General features: G+C 45.8%; 1 protein-coding gene across 1 annotated transcript in view; it reads right to left on the bottom strand.

The window, feature by feature from the left end:
• Positions 1 to 1431: 1431 nt before the first annotated feature.
• The window catches only part of PHLPP1 (PH domain and leucine rich repeat protein phosphatase 1), a gene marked incomplete at its 5' end in the record, with an annotated part of 145042 nt that continues 130110 nt past the window's right edge, over positions 1432 to 16363 (bottom strand). The window contains 5 exons of the mRNA XM_084260264.1: positions 1432 to 3513; positions 5487 to 5715; positions 7906 to 8100; positions 9030 to 9134; positions 12716 to 12846. Coding sequence (XP_084116390.1) covers positions 2395 to 3513; positions 5487 to 5715; positions 7906 to 8100; positions 9030 to 9134; positions 12716 to 12846 — 1779 coding nt within the window. The 3' untranslated portion in view covers positions 1432 to 2394. The remainder of the gene's footprint in view (positions 3514 to 5486; positions 5716 to 7905; positions 8101 to 9029; positions 9135 to 12715; positions 12847 to 16363) is intronic.

Here is a 16363-nt window from a genome sequence, read left to right as displayed (position 1 = left end):
AGGAGAACAGGGCACAGCAGAGAGCGCCAGTTCTCAGTGCTGGGCAGAAGTTTAGCTCACGTGAAGTGGTTCCCCCTCCCACCCCTGCTCTAACCACTGTTCCTCTCTCTGGAGTATCACATGTACAGCACACCAGAGGCACCTTGTCATAAACACAGACCACAGGCAGTGGAACGTCATTACTCCTCCATGAGCTGTGGGTGAGAAGAGAATTGGTTTTGGGTTGGGTTTCTTCTTTAAGATACAAAGAATTTCCCAGCTTGCTCAGGAAACCTGAAACTTGTCATCACTAGTCTCGGGCATGGTCGTGTCCTTGCTGTTTATCACCTTCAGCCTCAAGCAACATCTGAACATAGGACAAAAAAAGCTAGTGCTTTCTGAGGACACCAAGAAACATTAGTCATTTGACAAAAATTGAAATACACAAACTGCTTGCCAGAAAACACCTATGGTTTACCAGCCAATAAACCATAACCTTTTTTGTTTGTTTGTTTAAAAGCATTATTTAATGAGTAGTCTGTAAGAAAAAGATTATTTTGAAGCCTAAATTACAATCAAGTACAATTCTCCTAGATATACAGTAGACAGCGCTACTAACATTTGCCAAACCAGGTATCCTCATAGATGCTTCTCTGCTGTTATTATTATTACTTAAGGAAAAGAAACTCAAGTCTCTTGCTAACAGCAACCCTGTTCTCACTTGGCCATTGCATCCTAGAACAGAGGACAACAGCCTGTTATCACAGTCCTCTCCCAAAATATAGACCAAACGCTAAGCAGAAGCGATCACACACCAATTCAGCTTTTTAAAGAGTGGTAAGTAAAATGGAGCACTTGGTTGGAGGCAATGTTGAAAAAGGGTGCTGCTCCTTTCCCACAGGAAAATGCCCTTTCGCTAACAAACTACCCTGCAACTCGTGTTTGTTCTGAGCAAATCTGAGTTTACACAGGGAGCTCAGAGTTCGCTTTTCCACCTTCTCCTTATGTTTTGCCTCTGCTCTCCATACCCACATTTTCATCCTCCCTTTTCTTAGCCCACATTTATCCCTTCCTCATTTCTATCTTCAGCTGCAGGGTCCCAGCGGGATAGAGCCAGAGCAGCGCTCCTCTTCCGTCTTCTGGCATTGTCGATACGTTGGCAAAGGGCAAATCAATAGCGCTGAATTAGTTCTGAGGGGGAGCAAGGGAGGGGGGGAAGAAACAGGTCAATTCCTCCCAGAGTTGTTTCGTATCTTTTAAAGGCCACTTGGTGTGGCCTCTGAATTGCCAAGGCACAGGAGACCTCCTGTGCTTAGTGTAAAAATGTGATCGAGCCGGGAAGGTTCCAACGCTCCTTGGTTTTCCAAGCGAGCGGCACGCCGACAGAGCGCAGCCAGCCCCCTGCGTGAGAGCGGCTGCTGAGCTACCCAGGCACAAAGGCAGACGTCAGGTGTAAATTTCATATTTATTATAACAAAAATTATGACATGTTCATTTGTGCATTCGGCTTTAATATAACTCTCGGTATGTAAATTGTTCTACAGCAAATGAGCTCTATACAATCATGCTGGTTGTGGCAGCAGTAAGGATCACAAACAAAACATGTCTGTAAAAGTAAGGAAAGGAAGAGACCGGAGGGGGGAAAAAAAGGGGGTTTCTTTAAACAGCCTACCCCACCTTGGCTCTCGCCTACTTGCCCGCAGCCACGCGGCGCGCTCTGCTCAACCACCGCGGCCCAAAGAGTCGCCTAAGGAAAAAAACGGAAGGTCAGTTTTCCAGGTTGTGTCCTTAATGCCAAGGCTACAAAACATGTAAGCGTCACTATACAACACTGAGCTATTTACAGGAATTTCCCAATCAACTGTTCTCTCAGAGAAAATTAGTGAATCTCAGTGACTTAAGTCACCTGAAAGAGTAAAGCAACTCCTAGGAGTTAGTCTCCATATTCTACAAATGTCTATCATTTTCAAGACCAAAAAAAGCCTTTTCTCTCAAAGAAATACGGTATTACAATATTACTTAAATCATTTAGCACTGGCTACTGCCCTGCTTTTCAAACAAAACAAACAAGCCATTTTAAAAAATATTACATCATCATCTGTTTCTCAACAATATATTAAACCTTTTTATTTATTTTTTTTTTATTATTTTTCGGTTTTTTGTTTTTACATTTGATATGTTAAGGGGAGGTTAACTATTTTAAACTTTACCGGTCAAGCGTCTCTAGAAGAAAGTCAATGAATATTAAACCTATCGAACTGAAAAGCTGCAGTTATCTGTAGTGGCAGGATAAGGAAAAGGAAGTGTATAAAGGAAAAGGATAAGGAAAAACCCCTGCTGTGATGTGAGCCCGCTGGGTCCCACACTCAAGTCTCCTCGCTTGTTAGTTTGTTTCTGAGCAGTGGATAGAGCGGGTCATAGTGGTGTATCGTAATAGTCTGCCAGGTGGTCCATCGGATACTGCCGCTGCTGCTGCTGCTGCTGCTGTTGTTCCTGGTGCTGCTTCATAATCTCCTTGACTTCTTCTTCAAGCTCCGGCGGGATGATGAACTGGTCGTCAGGATCCGGCTGTGCTGGAGCAGCAAAGTAGCCCCCCGTTTTTCTAAGCGGCGCATCCGTTGCAACTTCAATTAAGTTATGGCTCCTCTCTTGTGGCGCCACAGAACCGTTGCCCCGCCGGCGCCCTATCGTCCCCGTGGCAGAGTATTCAGCTTTCCTGGGAAGGCCGGGCTCGTCTTCGTTGGCACTGATGACGATACCTTCATCGCTGGCTTCCACAGGCACTTGAAGAAGCTGCTTCTCCTTCGCCCGGCTGCAGTGGATGTCCACCTCCACTTCCACGCGGCTGCCGTTGGTGAACACCCCCTCAATGGGCTCCTCGTCGTCGCTGTCAAGGCCGTTGTCGGAGAAGGCGCTGGAGAAGGTGGCACTGGAAAGCTGACGTTGGAAAGAATTGGACAGGCAGACGGGGTGCAGCATGCAGCGCTGCTCCCCTGGGTAGGCCGGGCTGTTCTCGTTCATGGCTACCTGGGGAGGCTCGTCGGAGGCCGTGGACCCCACCTCACTGCTCATTTCGGAGGTGGAGATCTCGCTGCTGATCTCCGAAGCCATGCCGCTGCTCGAAGACGGCATCCCAAGAGCATCCGTCGGCCTGTCCTTGATGACCACGTTGACAGACTGGGGGAAAATGCCAGGGCTGGGGGGTGGGACCCCATTAAGTTCACAGCAGCAGAAGCTGTCCTCTGTCACATTGAGCTGAACCACGACAGCGCTGATGCTGTCGTTGCAGCCGTAACTCTGGGCCAAAGTGCAAAGCTTCTTCGCGGCTGCCAGCGCGTCAGGCACGTTTCTGACCGCCTCCACTGCTTCGTCCATCGAGAGGCTGTCCCACAGCCCCTTGCTCCCCAGAATGAAGAACTCATCTTGTGGAGTTAAGGTGATGGACTGGACGTGAGGACGCGGCACCACGCTCGGGTGGAGGAAGGTGTACCCCAAGATCCTCGTTGAATCCGTCACACCATTCACTTTGCCATCCTGAAATTAGAAAGGGCAGGAAGTTGGACACAAAGCAGGCACAGATACACAGCACCCACATCCCCCTGTGCTTCACCAACGGCCGTTTTCGCAGTACCCTCAGCACTGCCATTTACAAATCAGGAGACAGAAAAGCAGAATGACTTGCAAGGAGGTGACAGAGCTGGGACTGGAGCACGGTGATGGCTGGTTTCCAATCCTGCGCTGCGCCTCCTACACCCTACTGATTTGTCATCAGCATCACCTATGCGCAGACCAACAAAGCAGAAGTCTGCAACAAAGAGCCATCTATTCTGCTCCTGCAGCTGCAAGAGCCAACTGGACTAATGTTTTACCAGTGAGTCAGACTTATCCCTCCTCCACCCACGAAATCTGGCTTTCCACAGAGCAAAGCCGCCACACACAGCTCCGTTTGATATAGGGGCAGGTCATTCAGTTACGACTCAACTCTCTCCTGCAGCTGTAACAATTGTAGGTTCCATCTTGGCTCATCACTTTGGAAACAAATGCTCATTTGAAAAAAAAAAAATAAAATAAAACCCACAAAAAAAATGCACATGAAGCATGCAAGTCAAACCCAGCAGGGAGCGAGTCTGGGTTTCTCAGTCAGCAGAGTTGTAGTGGAATGCTTTACATGCCCCAACTGCTTACTACACTTCCACTTAGATATGACATTTCCAAGGGGAGGAGGAGTATTATCTGAAGGGAAAACATCAGCAAAAAAAATGGATGTGTTTAACTCCCATGTGCCTCCAAATCCCAGGATCTTGTCCTGGTTTGAATCCAAGCTGCCAGAATAAGCAGAGCAAGTGCCTGAAGCAGCAAGCCTGGATATCTGTCAGCCTGCTGGGGAGAGCTGCACCCCACCACTTGTGTGTTCAAGAAGAACAACAAAGGTGAGGATTCATTCTCATTTGGTCCAGTTGATGACTTGCAGTGGTTATTGTAAAGCAGATAACCATAAAAAAGTGAACCAAGACTGAAAAAAGCTTCCCCTTCAAAACCACTCAGAAAAAAAAAAGCCACCTTGTCGGCTTGTTAACTTCCCCATTAGAGAGCTGACAGCAGTGATAAGCCACCAACATGCATGAAATCAATGAGTCATCTTAAGATTCAGGGCAGAAATTTCCTTTTCCTCTACAGAAAAGCACAAGGAGTGTGCCTCAGTGATGCAGACTACGTTGGAGCAACTCCCCTCCAACTCGTCATGTTTGAGGTCCCAGCCATCATCTTTCCCTGGCAAGATCAACAGGCCCACATCTTACTCTACACCCACACCCTCTCCTTCCCCCTACACATATGAACACCCAGCTCACAGTGTGCAGCAACGAGTTTTCTGCCCTTGCCTCCACCACTAAGAGGGTTCCTGTGCATGTGTCACACAGGCAAAGCAAAGCTGACAGCTGTGACTTCAAGCTTCCAAGAAGGGAAGAAATAGTTTTTCCCCCCTCTCATGATTCAGCTGAGCATAGGATGGGTTTTCCTTTTGGGGAAGCGCTCTCTTTAAGAGCTGCCTGTCAAAGGGCAGCTCTGGGAATGCAGGAGCTCAGACAGCAAGGTCAGCCTGCCAGGAGCAAGGAGTCTCCTAAGGGAAGGACAGCATCGCTCCAAGTGCTCTGCCCTCTCCCCTCTCCAATTGGAGGGGCTCTTCATGACAGCCCCAGCACAGCAATTCCTCTCCCCATTAGGAGGGGGGTGTCTGCTTTCCTGTTGCAACACAACACGCTCACAGCGCTCCCTCTCCGAAGCCACCCAACGTCCAGCATGGGGATGGGATGGAAAAGCTACGTGATGGCACAGTAACTGGACTGCAGGACACGAGTGCCCTTGACAGGAAGAGCGCAAGCCTGGACCCCACGCCGCTACCAGCACCTCTCAGAGGTTACGCATACCGACGTGTCATTCCACGCAGCGCTGCGCACGCGCCCTCCGAGGAAGCTGCAAGTTGCAACAGTCCCTATCTGTTCTCTAACCTCTGTGATAATGGCCTTATGCTGCTTAATCCTCTTCAGCTCTTCTTCACAACTCATCACGTAACACCGGGACAAAGGCAGAGGTTTCCCATTCCGGCAGAGAACGGTTTGGCACTTCCCCACGTTTGCTGAGGTTAGCGTGAAGCATCCACCAGGGTCCATGGGATCATGTTTTATGTGGCAAAGGACAGCAGAGCCTCCAAGTTTTTGTCCAGCTGTTCCAAGTTTCCTGGAATTTAAACAAAACAGTGATTGTTGGAAGAGAAGTGTTACGGGTACTACGGAGAAACAGCTGCTGTCCTGCAGCCACGAGCATGCGGGTCGACTCTGTTGGATCACTGGGGGAGAAACAAAAGCCTCTACTGAGGACACTGACACTGTGGCAGCACTGCAGAGAAATCACGTGCAGCTCTGGGGCAGCGTGTTATTTACACACAAGCAGATGCACTGATCTGCTTCATTTTAGAACCAAAAACCCCCTCCCCTCTTCGCACCTGGAAGAGCTGCACGGTTCTCTGTCTTCCTCTACATCTTGTTTTGAAAGTCAGACCAAGGGGAACAGAGGTGGTTAGAAAGGTGTTGAGGACTATTAACTGAGTGCAAGTAGAGCTTAGAAAAGGGGGCTCAGGTCAGCCACCTGGTTCTTCAGCTTCTGAATCTACATATTTTAATATAAAACAGAGTAATTCTAACTGTAAAAATTTTTGACTATTTTTGACCAAAAAAGGTGGTAAAACGTTTGCTGTTTTGATGTCTTCAGAATAATGCTCTTAAAGTATCAAATGCTGACTAAAAAAGCACAGTAGCTCTGAACTCCACTGAGAGAAGACACACTTGTCATTTATCCCATCAGTTACTAATGTGTGAAATAGGTTCTTAGACATATTTAAGCCTGCTGTTTTGGCAGGGCTCATAGCAGGGAAAAGAACCCCAAAAACCAAAAAAAAATGGATAAAAGTGAAGTTTTCAGAATCTCATCATTAGAAGGTACATCATTTCAATACTAGACTGTGAAAAAACATCCATCCTTCTCAGTATCTTGTTTATCAGGGCCTTTTCCTATACTAATTAGGAATTACAGTAATTAGAAAGCTAATTATAGAGGTTACTAAAATTTATATTAAGGCTATGTGCATCTGGCAAGAGCTGTTGATTCTAAATCCTGGGGAGAGAACGTACAACTCAATTTGTGACCAAGCTTCAATGTGCCTTTTTTTTTTTGGTAAATACACTTCAGGAGTGCTGCATCTCATCCGTAATAATCCCCAATGAATGGCTAAATGCAACTGGAATGAACACTATTTCTGGTTCTCCAAAGAAGCAGTTAGCTTATTTTGACTTGAGACCAAAAGAAAACCAAACAACCAACCACCCAATTAAAAAAAAGAAAAAAATGCAGCTTTTTGTAGGAAAGCCACATTCCTCTGAAAATAAAACCACTTAATTCCCCAATTTGTTTTTATTTTTTAATATTTAAAGTATACAGCAACCACCTTCTCAGCTACGGGTCCGAGGCACTGTTACAAGCAATTAGGGAAAGGAAGCATTTTCTCCCCTGTGTTTGTAAGGTTCAATACCACCCTATTACTCCTGTATTTTTCCCAAGACCGGACCAGAACTCCAGTATTTTTCCTTTCCAAAGGTGCAGCAGTTGAAGGCTAAGCAATGCCGCTTTTAGCTCAATCCATTTCCTCAGTCCCTAGGCTGCTTATTTGCTTTCTCTTTTGTTTCCCTGACCTCTTCATTCTCCTTTGTTCCGTTCCCTCCGTACTCCTCCTCTGCTCGGTGCCTCCCTGGGCACAGTTTCTTCTTCTGCCGAGAACAGCACGCACACATGCTTCCAAAACCACTACAGAGAGCCACTATCACACCCTCAGCTATCACATCCCGATCTCTTTGGATGGGTCATGCTCGAATAATATTCTAAGGCCAAAGGGATGGCAGGAGATTGACATTTCTAAGGAGCCAGACTACATGTTTGTGTAGTCTTAAATGATCTGAATTGGTACAGAGAAGCAGAAAGGATCAGGCTTTGCAGCCAGAAGGAGGCTTAAAAGATGAAGAGATTCATACCACTGACTTGGTTATGGCCACTTCTGAATTGTGAGACTTAAAGAAGACACCAGAAAAAAATAAACCCTTCAAGCGCTAGGGAGCCATGAGCATTTAGTAACTTTGCAGGTGGGTTGATATTTTGTTGTTGTTTGTTTGGGTGGTGGGTGTTGGGAGTTTTTTTTTCCTCCCCACACCTGAAAGGAACAGAGGACAATATTCACAAAACAAGCAATAAAAGAAAACAACATTGCACTGGCATTTTTTGAAGCCAGAAATGAGCAAGTGTCTGACCTGGAAGGGAAAAACTGTCCAGTGAGCATACACAAGGGGGAAAAAGATAAAAAGCTTCAGATCCAAGACTCACCTCTGCATAACGATGAAAGTGTTGATCATGTATTCCTCCTCATTTTTTGTCTTCTGCAGCTCTTCTGCTAGGATGTCGCTCATTGTGCACTGCAGCAGATACGGCACTTCCACGTTGCGGTCACCGTCGAAAACACCGTAAAGCGCCTCCCGGTTGTCGCAGAAGTTATTGGCTGAAAGTGCTGCCACACACAGCCTGGAAGGAAAACAAGAGCAGGAGAATATCAAGGCAGGTGCCCACTACTAGCTTCTCACCTTGTCATTCTGACCAGGAAGATGCAGCCTGGTCTGAAAGCAAGATTTAACCACTTCTGTTCGGGACTGCTTTCGGAGCTGTGGAGAAGAGTCAGGCCTCCCAACAGTGCTAAGACATGGACAGAACTATACTGGATGTTCCAGCCAGGCCCTAAAGGATTCTTCCTCCTTTTCAGCATGTGAACAGGTCCCTTACTTATAGAAATATGGGGAAAAGTATGCCTGAAACACCATCAGTTGAAACCGCCCTTGCCCCTCTGAAAGCCACCCCTGTGATTTACCAGGCCGATGACCAAGCCGTGCCTTAAATCAGCTAACAGCAAGCAAAGGCTTGCTGGCACTTGCTACAGAAACCTAGGTAGCAGAAGATTTCTAAAAAGGTATTTAAGGAACAAAGAAAGATTCATCACACTGCCAGCACCACAGAGACTAGCAGACTCTTGGTACATTATTTGTCAAGTGCTGCCTTAGTCACAGGAGCTCCGCACGCTATGAATATTCAGCGTTTTGGCCATTCTGCCTCTTCCTTTAGTATCTCTGATTTGCTTGGTAAACATCCTTTGGTTGAAGATAAAGCAGCTTTGCAGAAGGGAAAATGCTTCTAAACACTCAGATCTTTTTCAAGCACCCGAGTCTTGCACAGACAAAATGTGTGGTTCCACTCGTATCTTAGCAACTTCCCTAACAAAGCCCAAAGTGGAGAGCGGGGCAGGGGCCCAGTATACAAATATAGAGTCATGGCGTGGCCTCTGCCTTTGTGAGGCCCAGAAGTCCCCAAAACTTTCACTGAAAAAAAGGGTTTCTTTGTATGGGCACAGAGGTGCTCTGCTGCTAAGATGCTTGTATAATAAAAACCACGCCAGGTCGTACTTGTTCTTGACGCCCGAGGCCTCTGTGTAACCATGGCTCCACACCGCCGGCGCTCCTGAAGCATCGCCGGCCGAGGGCTGGTCGATCTTGAAGCAACGGATATTGCTGCAAGGAGAAAGGAAAAGGGAAAGACCCAATGAAGCCACGACACAATCCAGCTTAAAATGTGACGAGAACACCTATTTTCCACCCTTCCCAGTTCTTAGGAATGCACATGATAGGAGAGAACAGAGCGGGACAGACAAAGGGGTTGCTCCTACGTCCCTGGACACGAAGAACAAGAAAGTGGTCAGTAACTGGGTCTCTATGGAGGGTGTCTGCTGCAGTGTTTTGCTTCACTGGCTCTTCTTCCCCTGCCCTCACCCCTGTGTTGTTTGGTTCAAACCTGGCCCAGCAGCAACACAGGCAGGTTTGTCACTACCTTGATGAAAGCCAAATACAGGGGAGCGATTTTTAACATCTACACCTCTCCCACCCATTTTAACAACAAGTCTCTGAGCTCTGTTTATCGTACTCAAATGAAGCCTCCTGTATGTCCCACCTCATCCCCTAAATGGGAAAAAAGAAGGAAAAAAAAAAAGATAATTTAGGAGCAGCAACACATGAAAACACAGACTAACAGAAATCTACTCCATCCTCATCCCTCGCCAACCTGCAAGAGCCAGCCTGTGGCCCCGACAGCGAGCACAGCCCTTTCTGCCTTCCCTAGTTTTTACTTCGGCCCTTGATCCTCTACCCTCCAATTTGCTACCGACATAGCCTTTAGCCTGAATTTCAAATATCTCATGCAGTGCAGCAAAGACTTAAAAAGGGCCCAGCCCTCTCTGTTTATCCTTTTTCTCTTTGCAGCCCTGCTTTGCTGGGGAGGGATGACCTCCTCCCTGCTCCCTACTGCTCTCTTCCAAAGGCAGGGAAAGCGAGCTCCCCACACGCTGCAGACACTTCAAAGGCACACGAACCTTTCATGAACCAAATGAATCATAAAAGGACACAAGCAGAAAGGTCTAACTGTTCATTCTGAGCATTCCTTTTTCTCTACCCAAACCCCACCTGACCCAAACGCGCAGAGAAGTCTTTTCAGCACTGCACAGCCTTCCTCAAATAACCCCAAGTGCTGTCACATCCAGTCCCATTCCCTTTTACACTAACAGTCAGGGTGTGCAGGGGCGAGGGCAGATGAAAAGCAAACAAATCGCATCAGGCGCGTTAGAACCGCCGGTGTTTTAAGGCCGTGGTTCTGCAGCCCTCTGCCTGACACACAGGGGGCAAAACCATCTCACCGCCAACGTTAGAAAAGATTACCTGACCCCAAATCAAAGTGGAAACCCGGGTCTCTTCTAAAGTAGGAGAGATTTGAATTCTGTCTCCACACACACAGGAGCAAACACACTTTCTTCACAGACTTCTCATACAAGGGACTCGTCTTCCAGGGCAGAGGAACTTGGATCAAAAAGGGCTTTTCTGTTTGTTTCTTTTTTTAATCGAGTTGACTGACCCGTGGTTCCTGGGCAGGTCAAGGACCCACAGTTATCTGAGGGCTTCCCAGCACACCCATTTTTGCACCAGGAAAAAACCCCAAAAGCCACCTCAACGCATTGCTTTCAGCTTCCTCAGCAGCACCACTACAAATAGACCATGTGCCCAGGAAGGAGTGATATCCAGCAGCACATCCTATGCAGGGAAGGAAGATGGGCTAAGGCTTCCAGACAGCACGGGAGCCTTAATTTTCCCCCTTAAAGTGATTGTTACAATTGAACTAAATGCTCTTTCCTGAAAATAAGAATAGCATCATCTTTCTTTCTTCCCCCTCCCCCCCCCCCATTTTAACTGCTACTGATAATTTCTATGTCCAATAAATCACTTGGTAACACACTCCTAAGCATGCAGCCCTCTACAGATATTAAAAAAGCACGCATACATGACAGGACTCCTCACCAGCACCGAGAATACGTATTAACCTACTACCTGCTTGCATCCTGCCAGGGCACAGATGGGGAGCTGCCTTTCACATGCAGAAGGAAGATATAAAAAGTACCAACTGCACAAGTATTTTTGTGCCTGCCACAGAAAAAACCCGCAAGTGAAGAAGGAGCACCTCCTCCCTCACAGTCAATTATAGCAGTACACCACAGAAGTCAGCGTGGTGTATCAGTACAGACACTAGGAAGCCTCTCAGGAGGCCTGAAACACCTGACTGCAGCTAATGAGTATTAGGGAAGAGAACAGACCTGAGATCTTACGGATAATTTATTAAAAACCCCTAAATAACCAAAGAAAACGCACAGACAAGAGGATTTAAGTTTTCTGTGAATTAAAGACAACGCATACGCCAGTGAAAATACGGTATGTAACTGGGCCATACCACTCCTCTGCTACTTAGGACTTGAATTTGAACCCCACCATTATAGGGCATGATGCCTGAATAGAAAAGTAGCAAGAGACCGGCTTGCCCATCTTGTCTGCTGGGTTATACACATGGAAAGCTGACCTTTCACTTTCAGTTTCTACACCATTCTGCTAAGCTCCGGTTTGTTACATCTATAAATAAATATTTCTTATTTTTTCCCCCTAGGAACCAGAGCAACATTACACACAGCTTCTTCAGGAAGGTTTCCTGTATACAGTAAAGCAGCTCTTAAAGAAATGCCTCTTTTTTTTTCACCGCCTGCTGCAGAACACGGACTTTTGTTTTTCATCTGTGAAAACTCGTCATTATTCAAATTTCCATTTAAATTTGATAAAATCAAAGGTAAATTCAAGCTAATTTGAGCTGATTCAAACTAAAAGCAAACTCACACTGTTAAGTTTCCTTTGCTCATACAACAGATGAGGTTTACTCCTCCAGTGTTTGATCTTAACCATTTAAAAGCAAACCACAGGAAGCAACTGCTCCACACTTAAAAAGTAGAGTAACCCTTCTGGGAATTTTTCAATATTTAAGGATCAGAGAGTCTCAGAAGGAGCCTCTGAGCTGGTGCAGCTCCCTTCAAGACACAAGAGAAGCTCAAGGCAGCGCCACTGTCCACATCCAATCTGTTCTAGTGCAACAAGCTCCCAGCACACAACAGGAGGAGGCACAAGGCACTTGGTAAATCTCAACGATAAATGGTAAGTCTCAGGGCAGGAAACAAATGCAGGGACAGGGAAAAAATTAAGTAACAAATTGGAGTGTCCCAAAGCAAAGTAACTAACTTTGCTACAATCAGGGTAAGAGACTAGAGTCTTCAGGAGCACCTTAAACGTGGAAAATAGGACAAAAGCAAAGGGGTATGAAAGGCAGCAAGAAATAGCGCATGAAAATGTAACCAAGGAGCACAACGGCAAACACAGACTCAAGCAGGTGAACGTGAGAAAGATAAACCAACCACAGTAAGCAGTAGCTACTGGCATCTCAACCATGTAATAAAACAAGTACTTTGGTTGTAGCCAGTATCAGAAATAAAATGGAGCTCAAACTGGCCCAACAGTAGTTATACCAGCCCGGCAGGCCCCGTCCGCAGTTACGGCTGAACGCGGCTGCGCTGAAGCGGGTCACCCTCTCCAGGGCAGTGTGAGTGCCTGTACTGCCCATACATCAGCTACTTGCTGACCACTGACCACACACAGCCGTGCCCCTCGAAGAGATTCACGCTTCTGGGTGTTGTGGTTTTGTCACAGCCCCCTCCCCGCTCTGTCAGGTAACTTACTTCAGCAGCTCCAGGGTTTTGTGATCCAAGGCCAGTCTGGCGTTTCCAGTCAGGTCCAGCTCCTGTAGTTTTGGAGGCAGGTTTTCAGGCAACGTGATTTCACTCAGCTCGTTGCAGCTCAGGTCCACGCACTGCGAAAGGAAGGCAGCCAAGTTAGCGAGGCTGTTCACTTGTCAAGAGCATACAAGTTTTGATTAAACGTAGTAATGCACCTTTCATGAACAATAAAGGCAGCATCCAAGACCCAAGACCATTCATTTAGGTAAGTGATTCTTACAAAATGACTTTCATATGGCAGTTAGCCCTCTCCCCAGGTGCCTGGGCCGGCCAGAAATGTGTTCCCACTGTTTCCAGCTCTGGCCAGCTGTCATCTTGTAAGAAAACTAGTATGGTTTGTCTGCTCTTCACAAAGATGCTCAGTGTATTTTTAAGTACTTCAGAAAAAAATACTGTTAAAACCAGTTGCCAGTCTTTTAATGGATAAAGGAAATGCAGATAAATACAGTTGGGGCTTCTAAGCCACTGGCAGAGCAGTCCCTTCTCCAAAGCCAGTTTAAACCAACATCAGTATGAACACGTTCTCAGGAATTCAATATTTACTGAGGGATATTACAATAAAAGAGGGTTATGAATGCCTGTGGAGAGGAAAAGTAGAGGGGGCAAAGGAAAAAATATTGGAGCAGTTTTAAATATGGTTTTAATTTGTGTCATCATATTTAAACACAAATCCATCTAAGAAGTCAATAAAATCAGTGAAAAAATGAAAGCTTAAATATTTCAGAAGAAAATACAGAACAGCAGAGAAACTTTCTGGCCATCCAGCAGCTATGCACAAATTAACTAAAACAAGTGCAAGTGCACTAGAATGACAAAATTCCACACCCCCCAGTGTCATTTAAAGCTCCATATCCAGATGAAAGTCAATAAAGAGGGAAAAATACGCTATTTTTGAACAAAACAAACTCTCCACACCCTATTACAGGACCATCAGTGTCATATGCACCAAAAAACCTCCCCAACATTCAGAGGACAGAGCAGGCTGGTATTTAACAGGGGACAGAAGAACTACCCACATCTTGCAGAAAAAAAAAAATCATTTTCTACTTTCAACTTGCTAAAAAAGAAATATTTGAAAACTGTAATAAATCAGGAGGCTAAAGGGGGGTGGAGGGTAGGCTTTTCCTAGCTGCACATTTCGACCATTAAGCGATTTCCATTGACACAAGCGAGGCATTGCCATTTTTGTAGGTATATTCAAAGACATTGGGTCCTGGCTGGAAAAAGGCATAAGATAACCTGGTAAAACCTGCACAAGTCTACTAGCACTTTACTGCATAGATGTAATGGAAATAACAAATTTCCAACCCAAATTGTGAATCCTGAGGCTGCCTAATACGGAGGCCTTATTATCTACAAAGAACAAACTGCTGATGTTATCTAAGCACGATAAGGAAATCGGCGTTTAAATCTGTCGCACAAACAAAATAGCAGAGGGCTGAGCAGAACGGGTATTCCAGCGAGCTCTTTCCTTCTGCGCAGCTCCTTGCTCCTTCCAGAGCGTCAGTAATTACTTTGCAGATTAAAGAAGCTGCCAGCAGGCCTTGCTGTGTTCCACACCTCGATGCCATTACAAATCTGATGGAAGAGCACGCTGGAATAACAGGTACAAAAAAATCAGTGAAGTAATTTCACTGCTCTCATTAAATGCCCAATGTGCCAAAGGTAGCAGCACTCTGCTGCGTGTCCTCGGTCCCTAGGCACCAGTGAAGATTGCTGATTTATTAGGATAGGATTTCTTAGATTTGATTTGTACTATTTGTACCAATGAGGACTTTCTGCATATCTGTGCTAAATTCAGTCCTTATTCTACTCCTCAGGCAAGGAGGAAAGCATATTCCCTAACTGATCCAAATTTCCTCATGCATTATTTTAATGCAAGATGGTTTAGCCGTGCCCATGCAGAACAACACCTGCAGCTGCACACAGGGCCAGACAGACCAGCTGTTAAGATAGGGTTTAACAGTCAGCATGTGCTTACACTGCGTTTACAGCTTCGAAACTGTTCTGTCCAGTGTGGGAAAGGACTTGAATTATCTCCAGCTGTGAATGAAGTCAGCCATAATGATACTAACCTAGTTAACCAAGAGAAAAACTACCAAAAAAAAGTATAGAGTTTCATCTTTAAGATGCTCCTGCTAAAAGATTTTTATTTATTTCAGATCTCAAGGTAATGCTCCTGTGAAGGATAAGCCTGACCCAAAAGCTGTGATGTGAATCTCCATATTGCCCTCACCGCAGGAGACCAGCAAGACAACATGGAAAGAGGAGAAACTCATCAGTTAACAAAAACTGGATGGTGAAGTAAACTGTCTGTCTGTGAAAGACCACCAGGATGCTGGGTAGCAGTTTAAAAAGTGCCCTTTTTTATTTTCAGCAAGCAAGCTGAAGTCAGACAATGGCTGTAAGGAAGAATCGGCTGGGGCACGGACTGAGGTCTGTGTGATTCCAGCTGCTCGGCCGCTTGCAGAAGATAAACCTAATGCTGGACAGTATAAAAGCCTGGAAATCCTGGAGTTACTGTCAGTGTAAAAGCATCATCGCTTATGTTAGCTTTCCTTCTGAAATTATTTCAGACAGCAAAAGTAACTGCTGCTAGCAGCTGTTCCAGTATCACTTACTCCAAAACCCTAACATGTCAGCCTCCCAGGCTAATTAAATACAAAAGCCAAACAGCCATACTACCTCAGGTAACAGAGTTTCCCCAGAAGTTTCAAGTGTTTGAATACCACCTCAGTTAGAATTAAGCATCAAGTATGATATAATCAGAGGTGACACGAGACTATACAACTCCGTGCTTTGCTACAAGCAAGCTTATTTCACCAGGCAACCAAATCCATAAACAATAAATTCTGAACTTACTTGGGCACATTCTGAATGCTCTCATGTACCCAAGAAGGAGCTCCAGTTTAGGAAAGTAACAGACACTGCCAGGCAGTGCAAGCTTGACCTCTAAACTTATTACTACCAATCCTGGCCTGGAGAAATCACCAAGAGGCCAGAAGAATCCCTATGCCCAACGAGGCACCTTCCTGTCTCACAACTACATGAACTCATCTCACCTAAGTTAAAGCCAGGCTTGAGCACTGACCAGGCATTTTCCCTCCACAAAGGTGGAGTCCTAGAACGCTCCATTCTCTTAGATGAAGTCACGCATGCTATTCCTTCAGTCCCAAAACAGTTAGTGACATCCATGGCCCTTTCTTCTGCTAAAGAGAACTAAATAACCGTAGGGAACCAGCAGGAAGAAACTGCTGGGTCTTCCAAGAGCGTTTTTCTGCTGAGCACCGTGTCAGAGTCACACTTTAAATATCGATGCTTTTACGAAACATTCAGCTTTCCCCAAAATGCAGGAACAAAAAGACAAAAAGTTGACTGTTCCCTATCAGCATGTTTATGTTACCCTTATTTGGGTTTTTTTTTTTTTGTGTTGACACCACCCTCATACTTTTAAAGAAATGTTTACCACACAGAGCCTCGCTCCCCCGCCCCAATTCTTCCTCAAAGAAAAAAGGCTTTGCTTCTGATTGATTCTAAATGGCCCTCTGCTTCCTCCGGCCATTGTTCCAAGGAGGGAGGAGTAGTCAAAAA

Source organism: Gallinula chloropus (genome assembly GCF_964237585.1).
Source record: "Gallinula chloropus genome assembly, chromosome: 2".
In the NCBI taxonomy this organism is placed as follows: domain Eukaryota; kingdom Metazoa; phylum Chordata; class Aves; order Gruiformes; family Rallidae; genus Gallinula; species Gallinula chloropus.
The sequence above is the reverse complement of the archived record's forward strand: the minus strand, read 5'-3'. Positions and strand labels throughout refer to the sequence as shown.